Source organism: Sciurus vulgaris (genome assembly GCF_902686455.1).
Source record: "Sciurus vulgaris genome assembly, chromosome: 6".
Lineage (NCBI taxonomy): Eukaryota > Metazoa > Chordata > Mammalia > Rodentia > Sciuridae > Sciurus > Sciurus vulgaris.
In genome coordinates, this window is record NC_136466.1 from 2,006 (window position 1) to 22,332 (window position 20,327).

At 58.8% G+C, this 20,327-nt stretch overlaps 1 protein-coding gene across 6 annotated transcripts; it reads right to left on the reverse strand.

Annotated features, from left to right (window-relative positions):
- Nucleotides 1–779: 779 nt before the first annotated feature.
- On the reverse strand, nt 780–15,396 carry ZNF496 (zinc finger protein 496). Of its 6 annotated transcripts, none has more exons than XM_079145320.1 (9): nt 15,259–15,396; nt 13,842–13,960; nt 13,088–13,514; nt 12,568–12,751; nt 9,876–9,952; nt 8,932–9,064; nt 8,335–8,442; nt 7,423–7,536; nt 780–4,004 (listed from the first exon to the last, which is right to left on the reverse strand). In XM_079145320.1, exons 3-9 carry the CDS (start codon nt 13,475–13,477, stop codon nt 3,262–3,264), a joined length of 1,749 nt encoding a protein of 582 aa, XP_079001446.1. In that variant the 5' UTR covers nt 13,478–13,514; nt 13,842–13,960; nt 15,259–15,396; the 3' UTR covers nt 780–3,261. The 6 variants fall into 6 exon arrangements, with proteins under 6 accessions (XP_079001446.1, XP_079001448.1, XP_079001447.1 ...); XM_079145322.1 differs by having other exon boundaries at nt 13,088–13,467; nt 15,259–15,276; XM_079145321.1 differs by lacking the exon at nt 15,259–15,396 and adding an exon at nt 14,927–15,062.
- Between the last annotated feature and the right edge of the window lie 4,931 nt (nt 15,397–20,327).

The following is a 20,327-nucleotide window of genomic DNA, read 5'->3' on the forward strand; positions in this document are numbered from 1 at the left end:
TGCTGAAGATCAGACCTCAGCAGGTCAGGTCCCTGTTCTACCATGGAGCTCTACCCTTAGCCTTGGGTGTGCCTTTCCTGACTGGCAGCATTTCAGGGCAGGTGTATTGTTTATTTCCCAATTTTGTGTACATTACATTTTGGCATCTTAACCCTTTTAGGCTGGGGAGAGACTGCCCCTCTGGAGGTCAGCCAGTTCTCAGTTCTGAGCCAAGGCCCTGCCTGACCAATCCTGAGACAGTGGGCTGGGCACACCTGACCAACATCACCTGCCTTGGAGCTGTGCAAAACCCCCTGCAGGGTGCAACCGGTCCTCGTCCTCCTTTGCCTTCTGTAGGGTCTCACAGTCCTCCTCAGCAGCTGCAGACAGGGCGGAGGACATGGGTCCGTCTTCCCACTGTAGCTGCACTGATCCAAGTTCCTTTCCTGCTTTTCTTCACGACCTTCCCGTTCAGCTTTGGGGTGAGGGACTGACCTGACCCTGGGATCCCAGAGTCAGGCCTCTGCCTAGGACTCAGGTTCCAGAACAGCTTAGGCCAGGGATGGGCTCCTCCCACCACTGGGCCACTGTTCTGCCCAGCGGGGCAAGAGCTGGGAGCAAGAAGCGCACTGGGAGCATGCAGGGGCCAGGATGGCAACCTCCTCGCCCCCTGGGGACCAGATCTGACCCTCCCAAGGGGCCAGTGCGGCCTGAAAGCCTCACCAACACCTGGCATCCACCACTCCTGGCTGTGCAGCTGTGCGTCAGGGTTCCTTTTGTAATGAAAAGCCCGACACAAATACTGATTCAGTGAGCTTTATTATGCACCTGTGCATCTGTCTCCATGATGCCAAGGGACTGCAGGAACATGGAGGAAAGGTGCTTCTCAGATGTGGGGTCTTAACCACGGCGAGGTGGAGGTGTGGCTCACCTGCGGGCCCGGCCCCCATGAAGAGATGGGAGGGAGAGAAGGCACCAAGTGGGCCGGCTGCTCTCAGAGGCCACAAGTACCAGGAACCAAAAGGGTGACGGAGAGGCACCTGACCCAAGTCCCCCTGCCCCCACTCCCAGGGCAGGGCCTGTTGGCTTGGAGGACTGGTGGACACTTCCTCAGAGAAGGAGACCCCACTTGCATCTCTGGCCAGGGCTCAACCTGGGACTTGAGCTACACCACCCAGGAGGGTTTCTGAACCCTCAGGCAGCATGATCCTCCAGGGATTGAGTTGCCTTGGTGGGCTGTGGATCAGCAACAGGGGCTCCCTGACAACATGTGGTGTGGATGCAGGAGCCTCTTGGTGGGTTCCAGTTCCGCAGTCCTTCTTATTCATGATCTGATTTTGTACATAAGCACACCAGTAAGTTGGGCATTGCTCCCCTTCCAGACAAAGTCTGAAGATGGGGCAGTGCCCTCCTTGGGGCAGCAGGGCCTGATGAAACCGTGTGGGGTAAATGTGCAGAGAACCTGCTATTCTCCTGACCCTTGGCCTTAAAGATGCTAGGCATGTCAATGCAAGAAACAAACTATTTAGAAACGAGGACCCTTGACAGTTTATTTCTTGTTCAAGGTATGACCAAATGTCTTATTGCATTTACTATTCCTGGTTTACATGGATGCATCCACCCAGAAATAGAAATCTGTTGTAAAATCATGACTCCTGTTGGGTTTGGGGTGTAGGTGTCTTGATGTGAAAGCCACAAGAGTGGCAAGGAGCACCAGGCACCAGGAGCCCCTGGCTCTGGCTCACCCAGGCTGAATCTGCAGAGGAGCGGACATACCAGCCTGGGCGCAGCCCTGCGGCCAGCCACAGCTGCACCCAGCCACAGCTGCACCCAGCCCCCTGCTCCTCCCACCACGCCTGCCCACAGAGGTCTTACAGGACAGTAAGACATGCTTTGGATTGCTCAAGGTTGCACTACCAACAGCCAGCCATGACAACTGAGAACCCCAGATGTCAAACCACAGGACTCTTCCCCCAGAGGACACCAGCCAGAAGACACAGCTGGTCCAGCCCTGCCTCCTGTGCCCTGGTAAACAGGCCACTCAAATCTGTCCTGGCTCATCTGGACTAGGGAGGACAGCAGCACCACATGAGTGTCTGGAGTTTGGGGTTGAACTGTGTCCCCTCAAAATTCCAATGCTGGAGTCCTTCCCCCTATGACCTCAGAATGTGACTTTACTTGGAAATGGTCCCTGTGGAGTCAGATGAGGTTATAGTGGGGTAGGTAGGGTGGGCCCTAACCCAACGACTGTGTCCTCAGACAGGAGGAAGACACTCTGGTGAGGAGACCACACAAAGAGGGCAATGACAGGCCGGCACTCCTGCAAGCCAAGAACACAAATGGCTGCCAGCAAGTCACCAGTGGACACAGGCCTGCAGCAGACTCACTCACAGTCCCCAAGAAGGACCAACCCTGCTGATGCCTGGACCCTGGGCTCCCAGCTCCCAAGCTGATGGAAAACATCTCCCTGGTTGGAAGCCGCCCGGGGCTTGGTACTTTGTTACAGCAGTCCTAGGAAACCACCATGACTGGTAGTCTAAGTTAATGCACGTGAAGAATGCCACCCACTTCGTATGAGGCTGTCCTGGAGTTGGCTCAATCAGGCAGGACAAATGCTGGGGAACTGAGCTCTCCGTATTCTGAGCCAAGGTGGGGGAGAATTTAAGTGCCTTTTAAATGACATCTCCGTTTCCATCCCAAGAACATTAACAAAGACCTTCAAGGTACAAAGAAAAGACTTTGGGGTGTGTGTGCAATATGTTTAAAATATGTGCTTTGCTGAGCTCCTCATGCCTACTCAGTAACCTCCAGGGCGGATGGAAACCATGATGGACTGGGCCCACTGACTCCAGGCTCCAAGGGGGCGCTCCTGAGGCTGGAGGGACCTGGGCTGGCTTGGACGACATGTCACCGGTCAGCGTTGGGCCCTGTCTACACCTTCCTCCCCACCCATTATCTCACTGTGGGATGGGAAGTGCAGCCACCCGGGAACCTCTCTGTGCTGGGGCAGGAGGGGAGGGCATGTGCCACCAAGGGGTCACTGAGAGGCACAGCCCAGTTTTCCTGAGGACCTGGAGCATCCCGGTGAGGGTGCCTAAGGCAGCCGTCACGGCGGGACGCACAGCGGAAACTGAGAGGTGGCCGCTCGTGGTCCGGGGAGGAGGAAGGGCCTGGCACCTGGAGATGCTGACACTACCTGAGAGCAGGGGGCGGGAGGAGGGGTCTCTACAGGGCAGGTGCGCAGGGCGCGTTAGTACCAAGGGGAGGCAGAGCCCGGCGGGCTCAGTAGGAGTTCAGCGCCTGCTTGGAGCGCCGCTTCATGTGCAGCCGCTCGTGGCGGAGGAGGTCGTAGTTCTGCCGGAAGCTCTTGACGCAGTACCGGCACTGGAACGGCCGGCCCTCGTCCTTGGGGTGGATGCTGCTGCGGTGCCGCACCAGCTGGTCGTGCCGCTGGAACAGCTTCCCGCAGTCCCGGCACTGGACGCCCAGCTTGGCCTTGCTCTTCTCCAGCAGGGCGCGGGCATCCGCGCCCGGAGCCTCCGGCACGCCAGCCTCCTGCACGCGCGGCCGTCTGTCCGGCTGCAGGTGTATCCGCCGGTGCGACAGCAGGTGCGAGTTGAGCCGGAAGCTCTTCCCGCAGGCGCCACAGCGGTAGGGCTTCTGAGCCTCGTGGGCCTCCAGGTGCCCGTCCAGGTCCTCGCTGTCACTGAAAAGCTCCCCGCACACGGAGCACTCGTGCGGCTTCTCCTGCTCCCTGCGGCTCCGCAGATGCCGGATGAAGTTGACCCTCCAGCGGAAGATTTTCCCACAGTTTGGGCACACATAGGACTTCTTGGAGGTCTGCACCTCGCCACCCACCTCGGCACTGTCACGGCGAGAGGCGGGGAGGCTGCTGGGCTTTTCTGAGGAGCTCCGTCCCTCCTCTGTGCAGTACGGACCATGCTGCATGTCCTCCTCCCCAGAGCTGGACAGGACGATCTCGATGGTCACCTCCTCATCCAGGCCAGCGGGTGGGTCGCCTCCTGCTACAGGAAACCCAGGTGGGGTCAGTGGCACTGCCAGGTTACGCCCCAGCCCTCCTGAGTCCTACCCAGGAAGGTTCAGGGGAGCCCATGAACCCCAGGCCCTGACTGCACTGTGGGGCCACTGGTGTAGCCTCGAAGGACACAAAATACTCTGGGCAACTCTTTCCCCTTTCTCCCTCTTCCCTGCCATGCTCCCCAAACCCCGAACCCCGAACCCTGAACCCGCTTTTCTCTTGCCAACATACACCATGTCCTATAGCCAAGCACAGTGAAAGACTCTACCCCGACATGACACAGGACCCTTGTCTATAAACACTTGACCCCATGCTGAGCATTAAAATGCTCCAGGGACTGTGCAGGCTGGTCACACAGCATGGTTTGCTCCTGGACACAACCTAGCCACACGTTATTTGCCCTGATACACACACACTGAGGGGACCTGTCTAAGGGAGAAGGCTGAAGCTGAACTTGAGTGTCGCAGGCTTAGTGGTCCCAGCCACGCAAGAAGCACTTCAGCTCCTCTTCTCTGCTGCCTGGACCCCCATGAAGTGTGCGGGAAGCCAGCAGGTTTTTGAGAATTTCTTAGGAGTGCAAACACTGCTAGCTTGGCCTACAGAGCAGAGAGGAGGAGAGGCGGTGGGGCCGAGGGCTGCCTAGACTGGGTCCGTGCACTACCACGCTGCAACGAGTGTTGTGAACAGGGGAGGAAGTGACCCTGGACACATCAGCGGTCATAGTGCTACTCCTGCCACCAAGGGCCCTGCGCACAGGCCAGAGCCTTAGGTCAGCCTCCCCAGTACTTGCACCAAGGCCCCAGGGGTGAGTGAGGTTGTCCTCTCCTTGGGTCAGGGCATGGAGGACAAAGTACTAAACCAGAGACTGTCCTCCAGCCTGGAAATGCATGGTGTCACACGCCTGTAGTCCCAGCCACTCAGAAGATTTAGGCAGAAGAGTCTCTTGACCTTGAGTTCAAGGTCAGCCTGGGCAACAGGGTGAGACCCCATCTCGAACATAAAAAAGACCCACTGGGGTTTGCCCTGCTAGGCTTGGACTTCCTTGGATCCTGGGACCCACCACCCTTCCTTTTTTCCCCTGCTGGGAGGAGGCTCTGCATCCCTGCCTGCCCTGCCAGGGAGCTCTGGAGGCTCATAAATACCTGGCTTCAGCTCCGCAGGTGTGGAGGAATCGGGCCCAGGATGAGTCTTACCCAGGTCTCCTCCGTGCCTGATTTAGGTGTGCTTACAGATGAGACTTTGGAGTTGGAGTCCATGCTGTAGGTCAAGACTGGGGTGTTGTCAGGGGGCAGATGTAACTGTTTCGTTTTGGGAATTAGCCTGGCTGCTCTCAAACTCCTGGGCTCACGTGACCGCCTGACTGAGGTTGCCTGGCTCGGGGAGAATGCATGCTGCATGGGAGAGGGGCATGGCTGGGAGGAGCCTGGGGGGTGTCAGGGGCTGACTCTGTCAAGACCCTGACCCTGCCAGCTCAGAGCATGACCGTGTTGGGAGACCAGGTCTTCCAGGAGGTGCTTAAGCTGAAAGGAGGTTGTACTGGTGGCCTGGTCAATATGACTGGTACTGTTGAAGGAGAAGACATGGAGACGTGGCTGTCCACAGGCCAGGAGCGGCCCCAAGTGGGAAACCAAGCCCAGCCACAGCCCACACCATGGTCCTGGGCCTCCTGACTCTAGAATCCTGAGAAAATCAGTTTTTTGTTTAAGCCAGTCACAGTGAGACTTGATTAAGGAAGTTGTGGCAGATTAATATGGTGCATACGGGTTGACACTGCCTGAAGCCAGCTGAAATGACCAAAAGGTGACCCCCACATGAGGCAGAAAACCCCTGCAACAGGGAAGGCAGCTGACAGAGACTCGGCGTGTGCAGAGCACCAGGGGAGAGGGATATGAACGTGTGTGTATGCGTGTGCGTGAGCGCAGGTGCATGCCAGGTGTCCACATGTGGAGTGCATGTGTGTGCTGGGTGTCCATGTGTGGTGTGCGCGTGTGTGCCAGGTGGTGTTTGTGCATGTGTGCTGGGTGGGTGGTGCATGTGTGCTGGGTGGTGTGTACATGTGTGCATGATGGGCGGTGTGTGTGATGGGTGGCTGTGCGTGCTGCATCAGTGTGTGTGTGTGTGTGCTGGGTGGTATGTGTGTGTGTGTGCGCTGGGTGGCGTATGAACGTGTGTGCACTAGGTGTTAGGCATGTGTGGTGTGAATGTGTGGTGTGCGTGCGGGTCCCTGACTCTGCTGCCAGCACAGTGGCAGGCACACGGCAGGGCAGAGCTGTTGCTCTGAGGGCTTGTGTGTGTACTGAACTCCTCGATCCCACCATGGTCACCTGCGACCCCTCAACCTTGGACCAGACCAAGAGCCAGAGTCAGTGCTGTCATTATCACTTGCCCAGATGAACTCACAGCAGGACAGAGGGAAGTGCAACCAGGAAAGACGGCAGGAGTCAGGCCTGCGGTTCAGAGGACGCTGGGCAGGGGGCACGTGTCTGTGATCCCAGAGACTCTGGAGAAGCCCAAGTTCCAAGGGAGACCCTGACCCAAAATAGGACAGAGCTGAGCAGTAGAGCAGCCCTGGGTTCAAATCCCAGGGCTGTGGGAGGTAAGACTCCTCCTCAGTGGCGGGCCAGGCGGTTCTCACTCAGTGTCCTGTGTGACCCTGGACCAGAGGGCACCTCACCAGCGCCGGGGCACAGAAGGCAGGAAAAGGCACGTCGGAAGGGGGTCGGAGGACCCACCAGAATGGAAACAGGACCACTCTGAATCTATCCTCTCGCCCCTCCTGGGAGAGCCCTCCAGTTTCTCGCCACAGGAGAGCAGGTTGGGCACCAGAGCGCCGTCGGGGAAAGCAGCCCAAACACTCTCGTTCAAGGACGCGTGTCCACCTCCCACCAGCACGTAAGGACCTCGAGGTGGGCGTGGCCAGGGGAAGCCTGAAGGGGTCAAGACCGTACTCCGAGTCTGCGTGTGCACGAGTGGCCCCCGGGGGCACTCTCCGCACGCAGAGGCATGTGCACCTCAGGAAATGAAGACCTCCACTCTCACGTCCCAGTGCCGTACACTCTCTCCTTCCTGCATGTGCGTGCCCTGCACTGAGCTGGGTGCTAATAACACCTGCGCTGGCCAGCAGGGGTGGCACCATCCACACCTGCCAGTCACGACAGAACAGCCCCCGCCTTCAGGGAGGGGGCTCACTCCGTGCCTGCCAGCACTGCTCCTGGGCGGCGTTCTGGGCACCAGGGAAGGCAGGAGGGAGGCCTGGGGTCAGCGCTCAGCAGGAGACCCGAGCAAAGGGACACGGAGCCGCGGCTGGCGGTCGGATGGGGCCAGAGTTAGGATCCACAGCCCACCAACACACAGTGCACACACACATTCCAACACCCGCACGTGGCCCAGGCAGGCCGCCTCACCTGGGCAGCTGCTTGGGGCCAGCGCCATCTGCTGGCAGGTCTGGAACTCGGTCACCTGCAGCTCCTCCCACTTCCTTCTTTCTTCCACCTGGAGTGGCTGCAGGCTGGGAAAGTCTTTCCAGAGAAGAAAAGAGAACAGGCGATTTGCAGCACTGTGCCCCGGGGCGGGGGACGGCCCTGGGCAGACACATGCTCCCATCCTCCTGGAGCCAGGCCACGTGGCCACTGGGGTGATGCCACGGCCGGTTCTGAAGCTGAACGGAACTGGCGTGGCTCCTGGTCCTGCCTGCTCATCTCTGTGGCCGGAGGAGTAACTTAGGTCACTTCCAGCTCCTGTGCTGGGTCCACAGCAGACCTGCAGACCCCAGACGCCACATGAATGGCCGGAGGCTGAGCTGGACGGCAGCCCCCACGCCGGGGGCACTGGGGCCTGTTGTAGGTACGCCCGCCTGGCTGGCTCAGTACCATTGCTAGGTCCCGCAGGCAAGGAGGCCCGGGAGGCTGCTGATTCTGTGCAAGGCTCGCTTCAAAGCACGGGGGCAGAGGTGGTAAGCCCAGCCTGACAGAACAGCTGCCCAGGCAGTGCTGCAAAACCCCAGCTCCCCCGCCCCTCCCCTCCTGGGTGCCCTCACACGCCCCTGCAGGACGTCGGTACAGGATGGGACGGGCAAGTGTCTACAAGTGCTGTGCACGAGGCCCTGTCCAGGGAACTCCCTGCCAACCTGGCCTGTTATGGACATCTGCTCCCCTGCGAGCGGCTGTGGATCATCAGCAAAACCAGGAGCTACTTGCAGGACGAGCAGAGTCTGGGCGAGTGGACATCAGTGTTGTGAAGAAGCTGGGAGAGGGCCCCACCCTGGTCAGCAAGAACCTTTCAGGTCTCTGCTCACCTACTTTGGAGTGGTCACTCACCTAAGTAGGAGACCTGCGGCTCTTCTTTCCCCTGGAGGTCCTGCAGCTCTGGAACCCGAGGCCCGCTCTCCTCTCCTTGGGAGAGGTCTGGCTGGGCTGCTGGGTCGTCTGCTCAGGAGAGGGCAGGATAAACCTGCATCAGCCATCTGCTCTTGCAGACCGCCAGGCCAGGCCCAGAGGAGAGGAGGTGAGGGAGCCTGCTGGGACTGCGCGCAGGACTGCCGCTATGCGTAGGCCAGAGCAAGCAGGGGTGGGGCAGGGGTGTGCTGCTAAAGGGGGCCTGCGGCTGGGGCATCGCTCTGAAACGCCTGGGGAGTGGGCGGAGGGGCCAACAGGCAGAACGGCTGGAGAACGTGGGAAGAGGCAGACTTGGGGCTCATGGGGGTGGACAGCAGGGTGAGCCTGGGCTGCAGGGGCAGAGCAGGACCACAACTGGACAACGGTCTACAGGGTCACCACGCTGGCAGCCTGGTGAAGCCGGAGGGACCACAGGGTTCCCCATGCGGGCCTGCTGCCTGATCCCCCAGGAGGAGGCTGGCCCAAAGGAGCAAGACCCCCAGAGTTCGCGGTCTCGGTGGGGAGGGGGTTAAGCCTTACTCGGAGACATGGAGACCCCATAGTCCTCCCCAATGATGAACTCTCCGTAGAAGCCCGTCTGGGCGGGGTCCAGAAGGGACCAGTCCTCTTCAGAGAAGCACAAGATCATGTCCTTAAATGGAGAGACCCGATTCTGAAACCACAGGAGAAGAGGGCGTCCCAGTGGGCGCGGCTGGCGGCGCAGCCCATCCGCGGGGCCACCAGTGCATCTCACAGGTCGGGGCTGGAAGCCAAGGCCCGGAGGTGCTGTGTCCTCGGCCGGCAGGGCCTGCTAGTCCCCGCACTGCCCCGCCGACCGCCCGGCCGTTGGAGCTCAGCAAACCCGATGGGAGCCTAGATCTCCTCGGGGAGCCTCACCCACCGTTCTCTCGAGTTCAGGGCCTCCTCTGTGGGAAGCAAGGCTTCCGCTTCCGCAGTCATGACCGGAAGACCTGCATCTTTCCCCTGGGGCCCTGGACTCAGCAAGGACGGGAACTGGGGACACACAACCCAATCGGAGCTGCCTCGGGAAGGCTACCCCCGAGGTCACAGAACCCTGAAAGGAGATGACCTCCTAGACACCAAGAACCCTCTGTGGGCAACAGGAGGCCCCTCTGCGAGGCAAGCGTCTAGTACTTTGCGTGTGCCCTAGCTTGCTCCCCGGGGTTCCCACAGCTCCAGCAGGTCCCCAGCGGGTGGCGCTTTAGGAGCTATTGACAGGCCTCACCAGGAAGCCCAGTGACCTGGGACTGAAACTTCCTGCCATGGGGTCTGCCCCGTGCTGCCGGCGGGGGTCTGGCAGGAATGGGGCTCTGTAAGCCCAGCCCTGCCTGTTCTGGATTTCCTGCGCTCGGGCTGAAGGTCCTGTGTGGCAGACAGTGAGCTGGCCTGGGCCCTGGGGAAGCTGCCCTGAAGTGTGGCTACAGACAGGGACATAGGACTCTCCTCCTATAGAGACCACTTACCGGGGGCAGCTGGAGGGTGGTCACCTGCTCTGCGTCCCTCATGCTCTCCTCCTGAAGAAGGGAGGTGTCCTGCGGAACTGAAAGAGACAGGGACAGGGTGTTCTGAAGGTGGCCAGGTCAGGCACTGCTGCTCTGGAGATCACTGGTACTCCTCTGCCTCAGGTTTGGTAAGCAAAAAAAACCCTAAGAGAATAGCCAACGGAAGCTGCTTCACGATGCTTTTCCATAAAACCCCAGTCTCTGCGCTCACCTGTAAAATGAGGATTTCAAGACAGTGCATGTTAAAAGCACTCTGCAAGCCACATGCAGGTGTTACTCTGCTTTCTGATACACAACAGGGGCTGTTCGACTCAGCACCACAATCAGCTATCTGACCTCTGCAGGTCCAGGGACCTCAGTTCCGTTTCTAAAATACGGGAAATAAAGGCTAAAGCTCCTTGGAGTCACAGCATCATAAGGACGGACAGCATCACAGCCACTGCAGAGGCCAAGATGAGGGGTCAATAGCACGCAGTGCTCATGCATGCGTGCAGACCCACGTGCGCGCGCGCGCACACACACACACACACACACACACAGCACGCGCGCAAGGCTGCTGGCAAGGAGGACTGCTGTGTGACCCGGGTGTCACATAAACTAATGTGTTTATGAGTCTGTAAACTGCCAAGCTCTGTAAGAAAGCCCTGCTAAGCAAGGATGGCCACGCGGAGGGCAGGGTGATGGGCCCTTGAAAATTTAAAAATGACCACTGACCCAGGCAGCGATCCCTCTTGTGTGTGCCCAGGGGAAAGTAGCAGGTGCCACCAAAAAATGCTGGCTCTCAGGTGGACCGCAGCACCGTTCAACCAGCCCAGGTGCCCACCCACAGAAGACGAACACAGCAAGTGTGGTCCCTACAGGGGATTTCTGTTCAGCCTTCATGTAGGTGACTCCTGTCAGTCTGACAGATGAGCTGGAGGATATCACCCAACAGAAACAGGCCAGGCACTGGAGAAAAATGCAGTACCTTGCTTAGAGGCCCTGAGGAGTCCCACTCACAGAAGCAGAGGGCAGGAAAGGGTCTCAGGTGGCTGCAGGAGGGGTGGGGCTGTGGGGTCAAAGGGTGCAGGCTTCAGTTAGCCAGGAGAACTCTATTAGTAACAGTGTATCACACACCCAAATGCCCGGGAGAGGAGTTACTAAGTGTTTTGACCAGGGAAGAGGCAAGTATATGAGGCCATGCCAATGTTAATTAGCTTAGTCATTTCACAAGTATCAAAGTGCCCCCGATACCCCATAAGTTCATTTTTTTTTTTTTTTTTTTTTTTTTTTTTGGTGGTGCTGGGGATCGAACCCAGGGCCTTGTGCTTGCAAGGCAAGCACTCTACCAACTGAGCTATCTCCCCAGCCCTCATAAGTTCATTTTTTGTCAATTTAAAAGCAGGAATTAGGAACTGGGGGCATAACTCAGTGGAAAAATCAATAGACATGTTGGTTGTTTTTTATTTGAGACGTTCATTACAACGCCACTTATTATAATGCCACGTCCACACAAGTGCGAGTGCACTGCTGGCTTCCAGACTCCCTTTCCACTGTACCACAGAGCAACAGGCCAGTCCACCCTGAAACACCCACACACCAGCGGCCTCCAACTCAAAGCTGCCACAGCTCCGTGGTCATGGGCCCCACGACCAGCTGTGGACTGAATGTCCGGTGGTGGTGATGGGCTGATGGACACAACAAAAGCACATCTGTCCTGAACAGATGAGGACATTTTTTCTTGCCATTATTCTCTAAACCATACATTATTACCATAATTTACACAGCATGTGCATTGTATTAGACATTATAAATAACCCAGAAATGACTTAAAGTGCTGGAGGACATGGCTAAGTTATATGCAAATATGCTGTTCTAGCAGGGCACGGTGGAGCACACCTGCAATCCCTGGCAGAGGATGGCAAGTTCAAAGCCAGTCTGAGCAATTCAGCGAGGCCCTTAGCAACTTAGCGAGATCCTGCTTCAAAATAAAAAATAAAAGGGGCTGGTGATATGGCTCAGTGGTTAAGCATCCATGGGTTCAGTCCCTGGTACCAAAAAAAAAAAAAAAAAAACCCAAAACACACACACATGGTCTGTACAAGAAAAAAGAAAACTGAGCACCCTGGGTTTTGGCAAGGGTCGTGGAACAGGAGCTGCTTTGTCAAGGAAAGAGTAGTTACGAGAGCTAAGAACACATGGCCAGCCGGGCACCGTGGTACAGCTTAGTCCCAGCCTCTCAGGAGTCAGGCAGGGGGCTCAAGCCGAGGCCAGCCTCAGCATGCTGGCTGGGGCGTAGCTCAGGTAGAGCACTCCCCTGGTTCAATTCAATACCTAAGTAAAAGATGCCGTGGTGGCGCTGAGTGCAGTGCGAGCCACAGCAGTTCCTGGTCGCCTGCAGTGACGAAACCGCAGAAGCGCAGGTTCAGAGACAGACAGCTTGACCTTGACGGTATGACCCACAGAAGGGGTCCCCCTGGGAGGACCTAGCAGACGTCCTTCTGAGATTGAGTCAGGGGTTCTCCGGAAGGACACAGACCTTGACAACGGTCATGGCTCCTCAGAGACAGAAGCAAGCTGCGAGTGTGAAGAACCATCCCCTTAACAAACCCAAGCACACAGGACAGGGTTGCCCACCTCAGCTCACCCCTTCCACACTCCATGGGCTGCGTACCTGGGTCCTCACTGAGCTGGCTTGGCAGTCTGCTTAGGATGCCCAGGCCCTGAGTTGGGGCCACGGGCAGGCCATCCTGACTCTTTGCAAGGTCACTCTGGGGTTCTATGGGCAGCCGTTCCTGCTCCTGGTCTGGAGGGCCATCCCCATCATCAATCACCACGGGGTCTTCACAGTGCTTGAGCTGCAGTGCCAGAGAGAACTTTTCAGAGCCAGGTAGAGAGGACCCTGGCCAGGGTCAGCCTTGTGGGCTGTGCAGGAGATGGGGAGACCCTGTCCCCTGTGCTGCTGACCTTGACCCCATAGCTGACCACCAAGGCTCACCCTGGGTTTTGACAAGACCACACAGGACAAGTGTGCCTACATTTGGAACTTTGGAGGGTAAAACTTGCTTTCCTAGGGAACCAAACGGTATTCTGGGTCAACCGAAGTACATGGCTCTAGTACGTGGCCCAGAGGTGCAGGACCCCAGCAAAAGCCTGAGCACAGGGCTGAGCTCTCCCTCCCGGGCCCTACTCACCCACTGCCAGGGTCTTCCTGGCTCCCGCTCCAGGGCCTCCACAGCAGCCACAGCCTGCTCGCCACTCTCGGGTTCCTGTGCCCGCACCCAGCTCTGGATCTCCCGAGGCAGGATGGCCAGGAACTGCTCCAGCACCAGCAGCTCCAGGATCTGCTCTTTGGTGTGCCTCTCAAGCCGCAGCCAGCCCCTGCACAGGTCCCAGAGGCGGTGCAGGGCTTCTCGGGGGCCCGCAGCCTCCTGGTAGCGGAAGCGGCGGAAGAGGCGGCGGGAGGACTCAGGGCTGGGAAGCTCCCCCTGGGGGCCTGGGTTCTCTCCAGGAGGGCTCTTCATTTTCCTGGGCTCCTCACTCTCCTTTGGAGCCAAGACTCTGGGGCACAGGGCTGTGGGCATGATGGGATTTGATGGGGGTCAGCGGCAGAAGACGACCCTATTTCCAAACAGAAATCACTGGCTTTAATGCTTTGGTCTCCTGCGATTGTTTCTGGGGGTAATGATGGGAAACTGACAAAGCCCACAAAGACCAGCCCTTCAGAGAAGCCCAAGGAGTGTCAGCATGGCTGGTCCTCATGTATGGGGACAGAAATAAAGGTAACGTCTCCCATCAGTATTGGTACATGTGCTTTCCCCTTAAACAGGCGATGACAAGCCAAGAAATCTGAGGAAAGAAGTACAATGCAGCAGGAACTGGTCTTCCCAGCATCCCAGACCAAGGGGCTACGTGTGGGGATGGGATGTAATGAGGCCTCTCGGGTACCTTTGGTGGTCAGGTCCTCCTGGAGAGGACTTGAGATGGATGGTGTGCCAAGAAGGCCACTGTCTTGAAGCTTAGGAGCTGGAGTCGCGTCCTTGCTCTGGAGACCTTCACAAAATGAGCTGGAAAAACAAGGAGAGACAGGCAGGGGAAGAGCATTTGAAGCACATCCAGGGATGGAAAGCACATTCTGCAGGTGGTGGAGCGCTGACCACCACTGCTGACACTGGACGGACCTCAAGAGCCAGAATCAGCCTTGCCAGTGGCCTACGCTGGGAGGTGGGCATGAAGCAAAGATAAGAAGGGGCCCGGGCAGAGAAGGGAAATGTCAGAAGAGAAGCCACTGCCACTTCCAAGACAGACCTGCTCAGTGGACAGACAGCTCAGTGGGACATGCACCTGAACACGTACCTGAAGACGCCCTGACCTTCAACCTTGCCTCCATCGGTTCTTTACCTTAGTCCTCTTCAAACCCTACTCAGTCCATGTGCACCCTTCCTCCACACCTTCCACGGTCAGGATGGAAGAGGGGGACTCTCAGAGCATGGCCCTAATCCCTCATGGAACCCTTGGACCCCTCGGGTCCTCACATCCCCAGGAGGGTGAGTGCTCCCTACACCTCCCAGACTGCTGAGCACACCACCAGCTGGCACACACAGGGTGGAAACGGGGCAGTGGCCACTGGGCCCGACAGGGTTCACTGATCCACAGGGCTCCCTCCTCTGCCTGGGTCTCTGTGTTCCCAGGCATGAGGCTGGCCCTCCACACCCCAATCTGGTGAGGCTCTCAGCTGGGAGCACCCTCACCTGAGGGCATTCAAAGTGGGCACAGGCCTCACTCCCATTTTGCAGAAAGACAAGTGAAGCCAGAAAAGCAACATCAACTGAGTGCACCAAGAAACCCATCTCCGGCCTTCTTGGTTTACCAAGTAAAAATACAGACGCGCCCATGACCACAGAATTTGGCTGGAACCCATGACAGCTCTCCCCACCCCCGGATTCCATTCAACCGCTGCTCCCTCGGTAGGAATTCCACCTGGACCCTACCCGCTCCCCTCGCCTGCTCCCCTCCGGCCACACACCACCCACCTGCTGGGCCCCTGACTACTCAGGTCTGCCCCTCTGCGGGACTCCCTCCGCCCCACCCGCAGCCTCCAGCGCTGCGCTCCGAGCCTCTGGACCAGAGACGCGGCGTTCCCGCGGCCGCGCCGGCACCTGGCGCGTAGGAGGCTGCGGCGCGGATGCCTGATGAATGAAGCGACGTCGGTGGGGAGGGTTCCGCGGGGCGGGGCCGGCTCGCGGCGAGTCCGGGAGCGGGCGGAGCCGGAGCCGGAGCCCGAGCCGCCGCCGCAGGAAGCCAGGCGCGGGGTTCGGGGCCGGGAAGGGGAGGCTCCCGCTCGTACGCGCCTCCGGCTCCTCACCTCCAGCCGGGGCCCCGCGGCCGAGCGCGTCCTCGCCGGGCTCCGGTGTCCTAGTCCAGGCGGGCTCAGTGCACGGGCCCGGCCCGCTCCCCGGCCATCCCGGACGCAGCCTGCGGGTACCCAGGCTCCACGGAGCCGCCCGAGGACGATCGCGCGGCCTCGGCCCCCCCGCGCGCTGCGGGCGCCGGCTCTGCGCGGGCACTGGCCGCGACCGGCCCTCTCGGCGCCGCGGCGGGTCCCGCGGGCGGCAGCTCAGGCCCCGCCGCCGCCGAAAGGAAAGGCCGAGCCCTCCGGCTCCCTCCCCTGGGACACTTCCTGCTCCGCTCTAGGACCGAGGAGGCCTGCGCATCTCAGTGGTTCGCTCCCCGCCCCCCGGCCGAGGTGTGCGCGGGGGGTGACATCCGACACCCCCGGCCCAGCCCGGCCGGCGCGCTCGGCCCCGCCCCGCTCCGCGCGCGCCCCGCCCGGGCCGCCGTCCGGATCCCAGGGCCTGCTCCGCCGGGCGTGGGGTCTGCGCGCCCCCGGCCGGCCGCGCCCGTCGGCCTCCCCGGGGCGGCGCCGGGCACGCACGGCCTGGCACCGGGCAGGGGGCGCGGTGGGCAGAGGACCCGCGATGCTGTGGCCTTCCCCGGGCGGGCGCGGGGCGAGCAAAGGCGCGCGGGGCGGCGAGCGCAGCTGGACCGGGGCGCGGTGGGTAGAGGACCGGCGCGGGTGTGTCCGGCAGAGGCCGCCGCCTGTCTGGAAGAGCCGCCTAGGGGCTCTTCTCCCTGTTCTCTCGCCGAATGGGTAGGGGGCGTGAAGCACTACGCCGGCCGCCGGGTTTGGAGTGCCCCTTGAGCTACCCCAGTCCATGCCCGACAGGCACAACCCCCTTCCAGCCAAGACCTTTCGTCCGAGCGTGCCCCTCCAAGGCAAGGAGGGCTGGAGAAACTCAGGACCCCTCCCCGTGTCCACTGCGCCTCCTAGGCTGGCACTGACCCGCAGTTTCACAGTTTAAGGACCGCTGTGCACACGTCCAGAACGACCCTGGGGAGTGCGCAGAGACGCGGCGAGCGGGCTTGAGAGAAGGTCCTTGGTGCATATGGCAGAGAGGACAAGCCGGATCTCGACACGGACCAGTGAGGGGCAAGCAGAGTGAGGCCTCCGGACCCACGTACAAGGCTGCTTGGCATTACTTCTCTGAATATAGCCCAGATTCTCAGATGGATCTTCTCGGAGGGAGTCAGGAGTCATCCTTGATTATTCAGGCTCCAGAGTTTGGAGAAAGCCTGGCCCCCGCTTCCTAAGAGTTCTCATGGCCATGACCATTCTTCGTCTGCCCTGCAATGGAGGTGGGCTCTTCCAGAGACGGAAGACAGAGAAAATTCTGCCTACAAGACCTCTACTGTGGGTTGCTCTGATTTTCTTCAGATGCTGTTTCAAGGACACAGGAAGGAAACAGTTCCTCCATTTTCTATGGCCGGGGAGAAGGTTACTGGGCTGCGACCCATTCATTGGCTGCCTCTCTCTCGGGTCATTATGTGAGCCTGAGTGCTGCTGCCTGGCAGAGTTGCTAGTCAAATGCCCAGATTCTGCGACTTTAGAAGGACATGGACCAAGCAAAGGAGTGTCTGTCCCCCGGAACAGCCAGACTCAGGTGGGGCCACCTGGAGATCTTTCTCCTTGGACGTGTGGATTCAGCATTGGCAGGATTCGTGCATGCCCACCTCAGAAGCACCAGCCAGGAACCATGGCCTGGAGGCGAGGCATGCAGAGGAGCCAAGGGTCACCAGCAAGAGCCGCCCCTTAGGTGCTGTAGCAAACAGTGCAGCCCGTGGTGCTGTGCAGGGGCCTGCTGGAGCACCTGCCTGTGACGGCTGTTGACTGTTTGGGAATCTGTGCTCATAGCCATGCCCCCTGGGACCCCAGAGCAAATAAAATGCTGGACCCAGAGTTTGCTGGCCCACGGCATGCAGTCAATCCTCACACCTACTCCAGTTCCTTGCCCAGCTGATATCCCCCTTTGATCTTCTGTGGCTTGTGTTGGCGTTCAGCTCAACATTTGAATCGGTGCTCCTCAAGCCCTGGCCAGGTGATCTGAGGCCTGCATCGCCCTTCTTACTGCGGCTTCCTCGTGCAGAAACAGGGTTGGTGCTGGTGCTGACTGCCTCATTTGGTGGGTCCTTCGGTTGTTCAGCACAAGCGTGCAGCTCACCTGCTAGGCATTCCAGCGTGGGCCCCCGTCCAGGCCCTTGGGCACATCTGTGCCCACAACTGGCTGTCAGGGAGGAGATGGGAAGCAATACACAAAACCGATAAGAAGCAGCATCAGGAGACTGGCGTGCCAGGAGGGGCTGGCTGACATGGCATTAAGGAGAAGAGCAGGGCGGCTCACTGTGAGAGAGGCAGTTGATGAAGGAGTTGATCAGGCAGGAAGCTGGCTTGGGCAGGAGGGTGGGGGAGACAGGGCTGGAGGGGAAAGTGGGAGTCCCAGGGAGCAGGAGTGGAGAAGCAGCCCAGGCAAGGGAAACACCTGCCCCTGCCTCTGGAGAGCCTGCGGGCAGGAAAGAGGCAGGGAAGGTGCTGTGGCATGCCTGTCATCCTAGCACTTGGGAGGCCGAGGCAGGAGGACCACAAGTTTAAGGCCAGCTTGGGCAACTTAGCAAGACCCTGTCTCAAAATAAAAAGGGTTGTGGATGTAGCTCAGTGGCAGAGTGCCCCTGGGTTCAATCCCCAGAATTGAAAAAACAAGAAAAGAAAGGCAGGAGAAAGATGATAATGATGGAAAGAAGAGGAGGAGGGGCAGGAGAAGGGAAAGGAGGGAGCCACCTCCCCCCGCCCCCCAGGGGCTCCTGTGCACAGCCCTGGAATCCAAAGTCAGAGGCTTTGCTTTTCAGGAAGCAGGCCTCACTGGAGGGAGATGCTGCTTATCAAACTAGATGAGTGAAGGACACTGCCCCAGGGCTTGGGAGAAGGGCCCCTGGGCAGGACAGTAGGAGGAGCAGCTGGGTCACTGCACTTTGGAGAGGGAGGGACAGGAGGGAGTCAAGAGTGCCCGGTGTGCTCCAGTGCTCACCTGCCAGTGGAGGAAGAAATTGCAGCTCCTGGCGGAGGCTCCTGTACAGCCAGAGGGGTTCCGCGGGACCTGCAGGTTGCTTCCAACTTCCTTAACCTTCCAGTGAAATAAGAAGCTGTGTGTTAGTTTAATTTATGCTGACACGGCTAGGCTATGGTACCCAGTTTTTGTTCAAATACCAGTCTAGATGTTTCTATGACGGTGTTCTTAAGATGTGACTAGCATTTAAATCCATAGACTTTCTGTTGTTGGTGTGTGGTGCTGGGGATTGAACCCGGGTCTCACACATGCTAAGCGCTGTTCTGCCACTGACCTGCACCTATCCCGCATCTATAGACATGGAAAAAAGCAGATTTCCCTCTTAGATGTGGGAGGGGCTTCTAATCTGTGGAAGCCTTGAGAGCAAAGCCGGGTGTCCCCTGAGCAGAGGGAGCTCTGTCTGCAGTCTGCCTTCAGAGTCGGGCGGTAGCACTGATGCTTCCCTGTGTCTCCAGCCTGCCTGCACATTTAAAAACTTGTTCCCCTTCGTTACACATGACAGTAGGATGTATTTTGACATGTTATACGTACAGGGAGTATGACTTCCTGCTCTCGTGGTTGCACGTGATGTGGGGTTACGCAGGTCGTGCATTCACGTGTGAACACAGGCAGTGATGTCCCATTCCTTCCTCTGCCTTTCCATTCCTTCCCTGCATACCCCTTGTCTAAGCCAGTGGACTTTTGTCCTCTCCCTGCTCCACATGTCAGAAAGGAGGTGCAGCCTTTGTTTTGGGGGTTCTGCCTGCACATTTTGGATGTGCAGATACCCACAATCTCATGCGCAGTCCTTACACTGATGCAGTCTAACTCTCCATTTCTCCCTCCCTCCCCTCATGGCCTGCTGGTTCTGTTTCTCTGGAGAAGCCTGTGCACCGGCCCTTAGCTGATAGGAGAGGACAGGGCTGGGGGAGGCCACGTCTCGCAGAGAGGGGTGACCACAGCAAGGGAGAGGATGAATCATGCCTGACGTGGACGGCGATGGAGCTGCAGCTTTCCCAGCACCTAGTGATTCACAGGGGGGCCACGATCACATTTTGATATTCCCCCTGGGGAGGAGGGGCCAAGGTTTTCATTCTACACTTATGCGTGTGGGTCAGCCCAAGTGCAGGTGTGGAAAGATGAGCAGCCTCACCACGGTTCTGGGGCCCGCCCCATGGGCCTGCTCCCTAGAAGCAGCGTCCTCAGGCCCCAGCCAGGGCCTGCCCTTGGCAGCAGAGGCCCGCCGCCTAGGCCTGGGCATAGCAGATGCTGTGGCCTGGTGGACTGTCCAGGGAATGGCAGCACTGGTTCTTACTGTGACTCTCAGCCACAGGCTTCCAGGAGGCACGGACAGCCAGGCACTACTCCATCTCCAGCGTCCACAGGAGTGTGGCCTGTGGAGAGGGCGGGGTGGGAGCCAGGGAAGGAAAGCTTTGCTCGGTTCTGTGGTGTGCACACGCCCGGCTCTCTCAGAGCCTGCTCTCTTGGTGGTGGTGTTCTCTTGCTGATCCACAGGCAGGCTGCCTTAACCAGGCTGTTCAGGGCACCCAGTGGAAGCACTCTGAAAAGCCCAAGCTCCCCCGAGAGAGTGAGGTGACTTCTGAAATCCATTAGCTGTGTGCTCAGGAAAAGGAGAGGAAGACCCAGACATCCGCATTCGGGAGCCGTTCTGTTGTTCTTTGCTCGTTTTGGTTCTGGATTGAAACCAGGGGCACTCTGCTGCTGAGCTGCATCCCGGCCCTTTTTATTTATTCTTAAATTTTGAGACAGGGTCTCGCTAAGTTGCTGAGGTTGGTCTTGAACTCACCGTGTTCCCGCCTTAGCCTCCCGGGTCTCTGGGGCCAGAGATGTACACCACTGCGCATGGCTCCGCTCAGCAGCAACTCTGCACCCCGCCCTCACAGTGAGCCTGCTTTATTTGAAATGCAACCTACCTCACGTCGTTTTCTCCCCTGCGTCCCTGTGAGGTCTGCTGACTACTGACGTGTTCTCACTC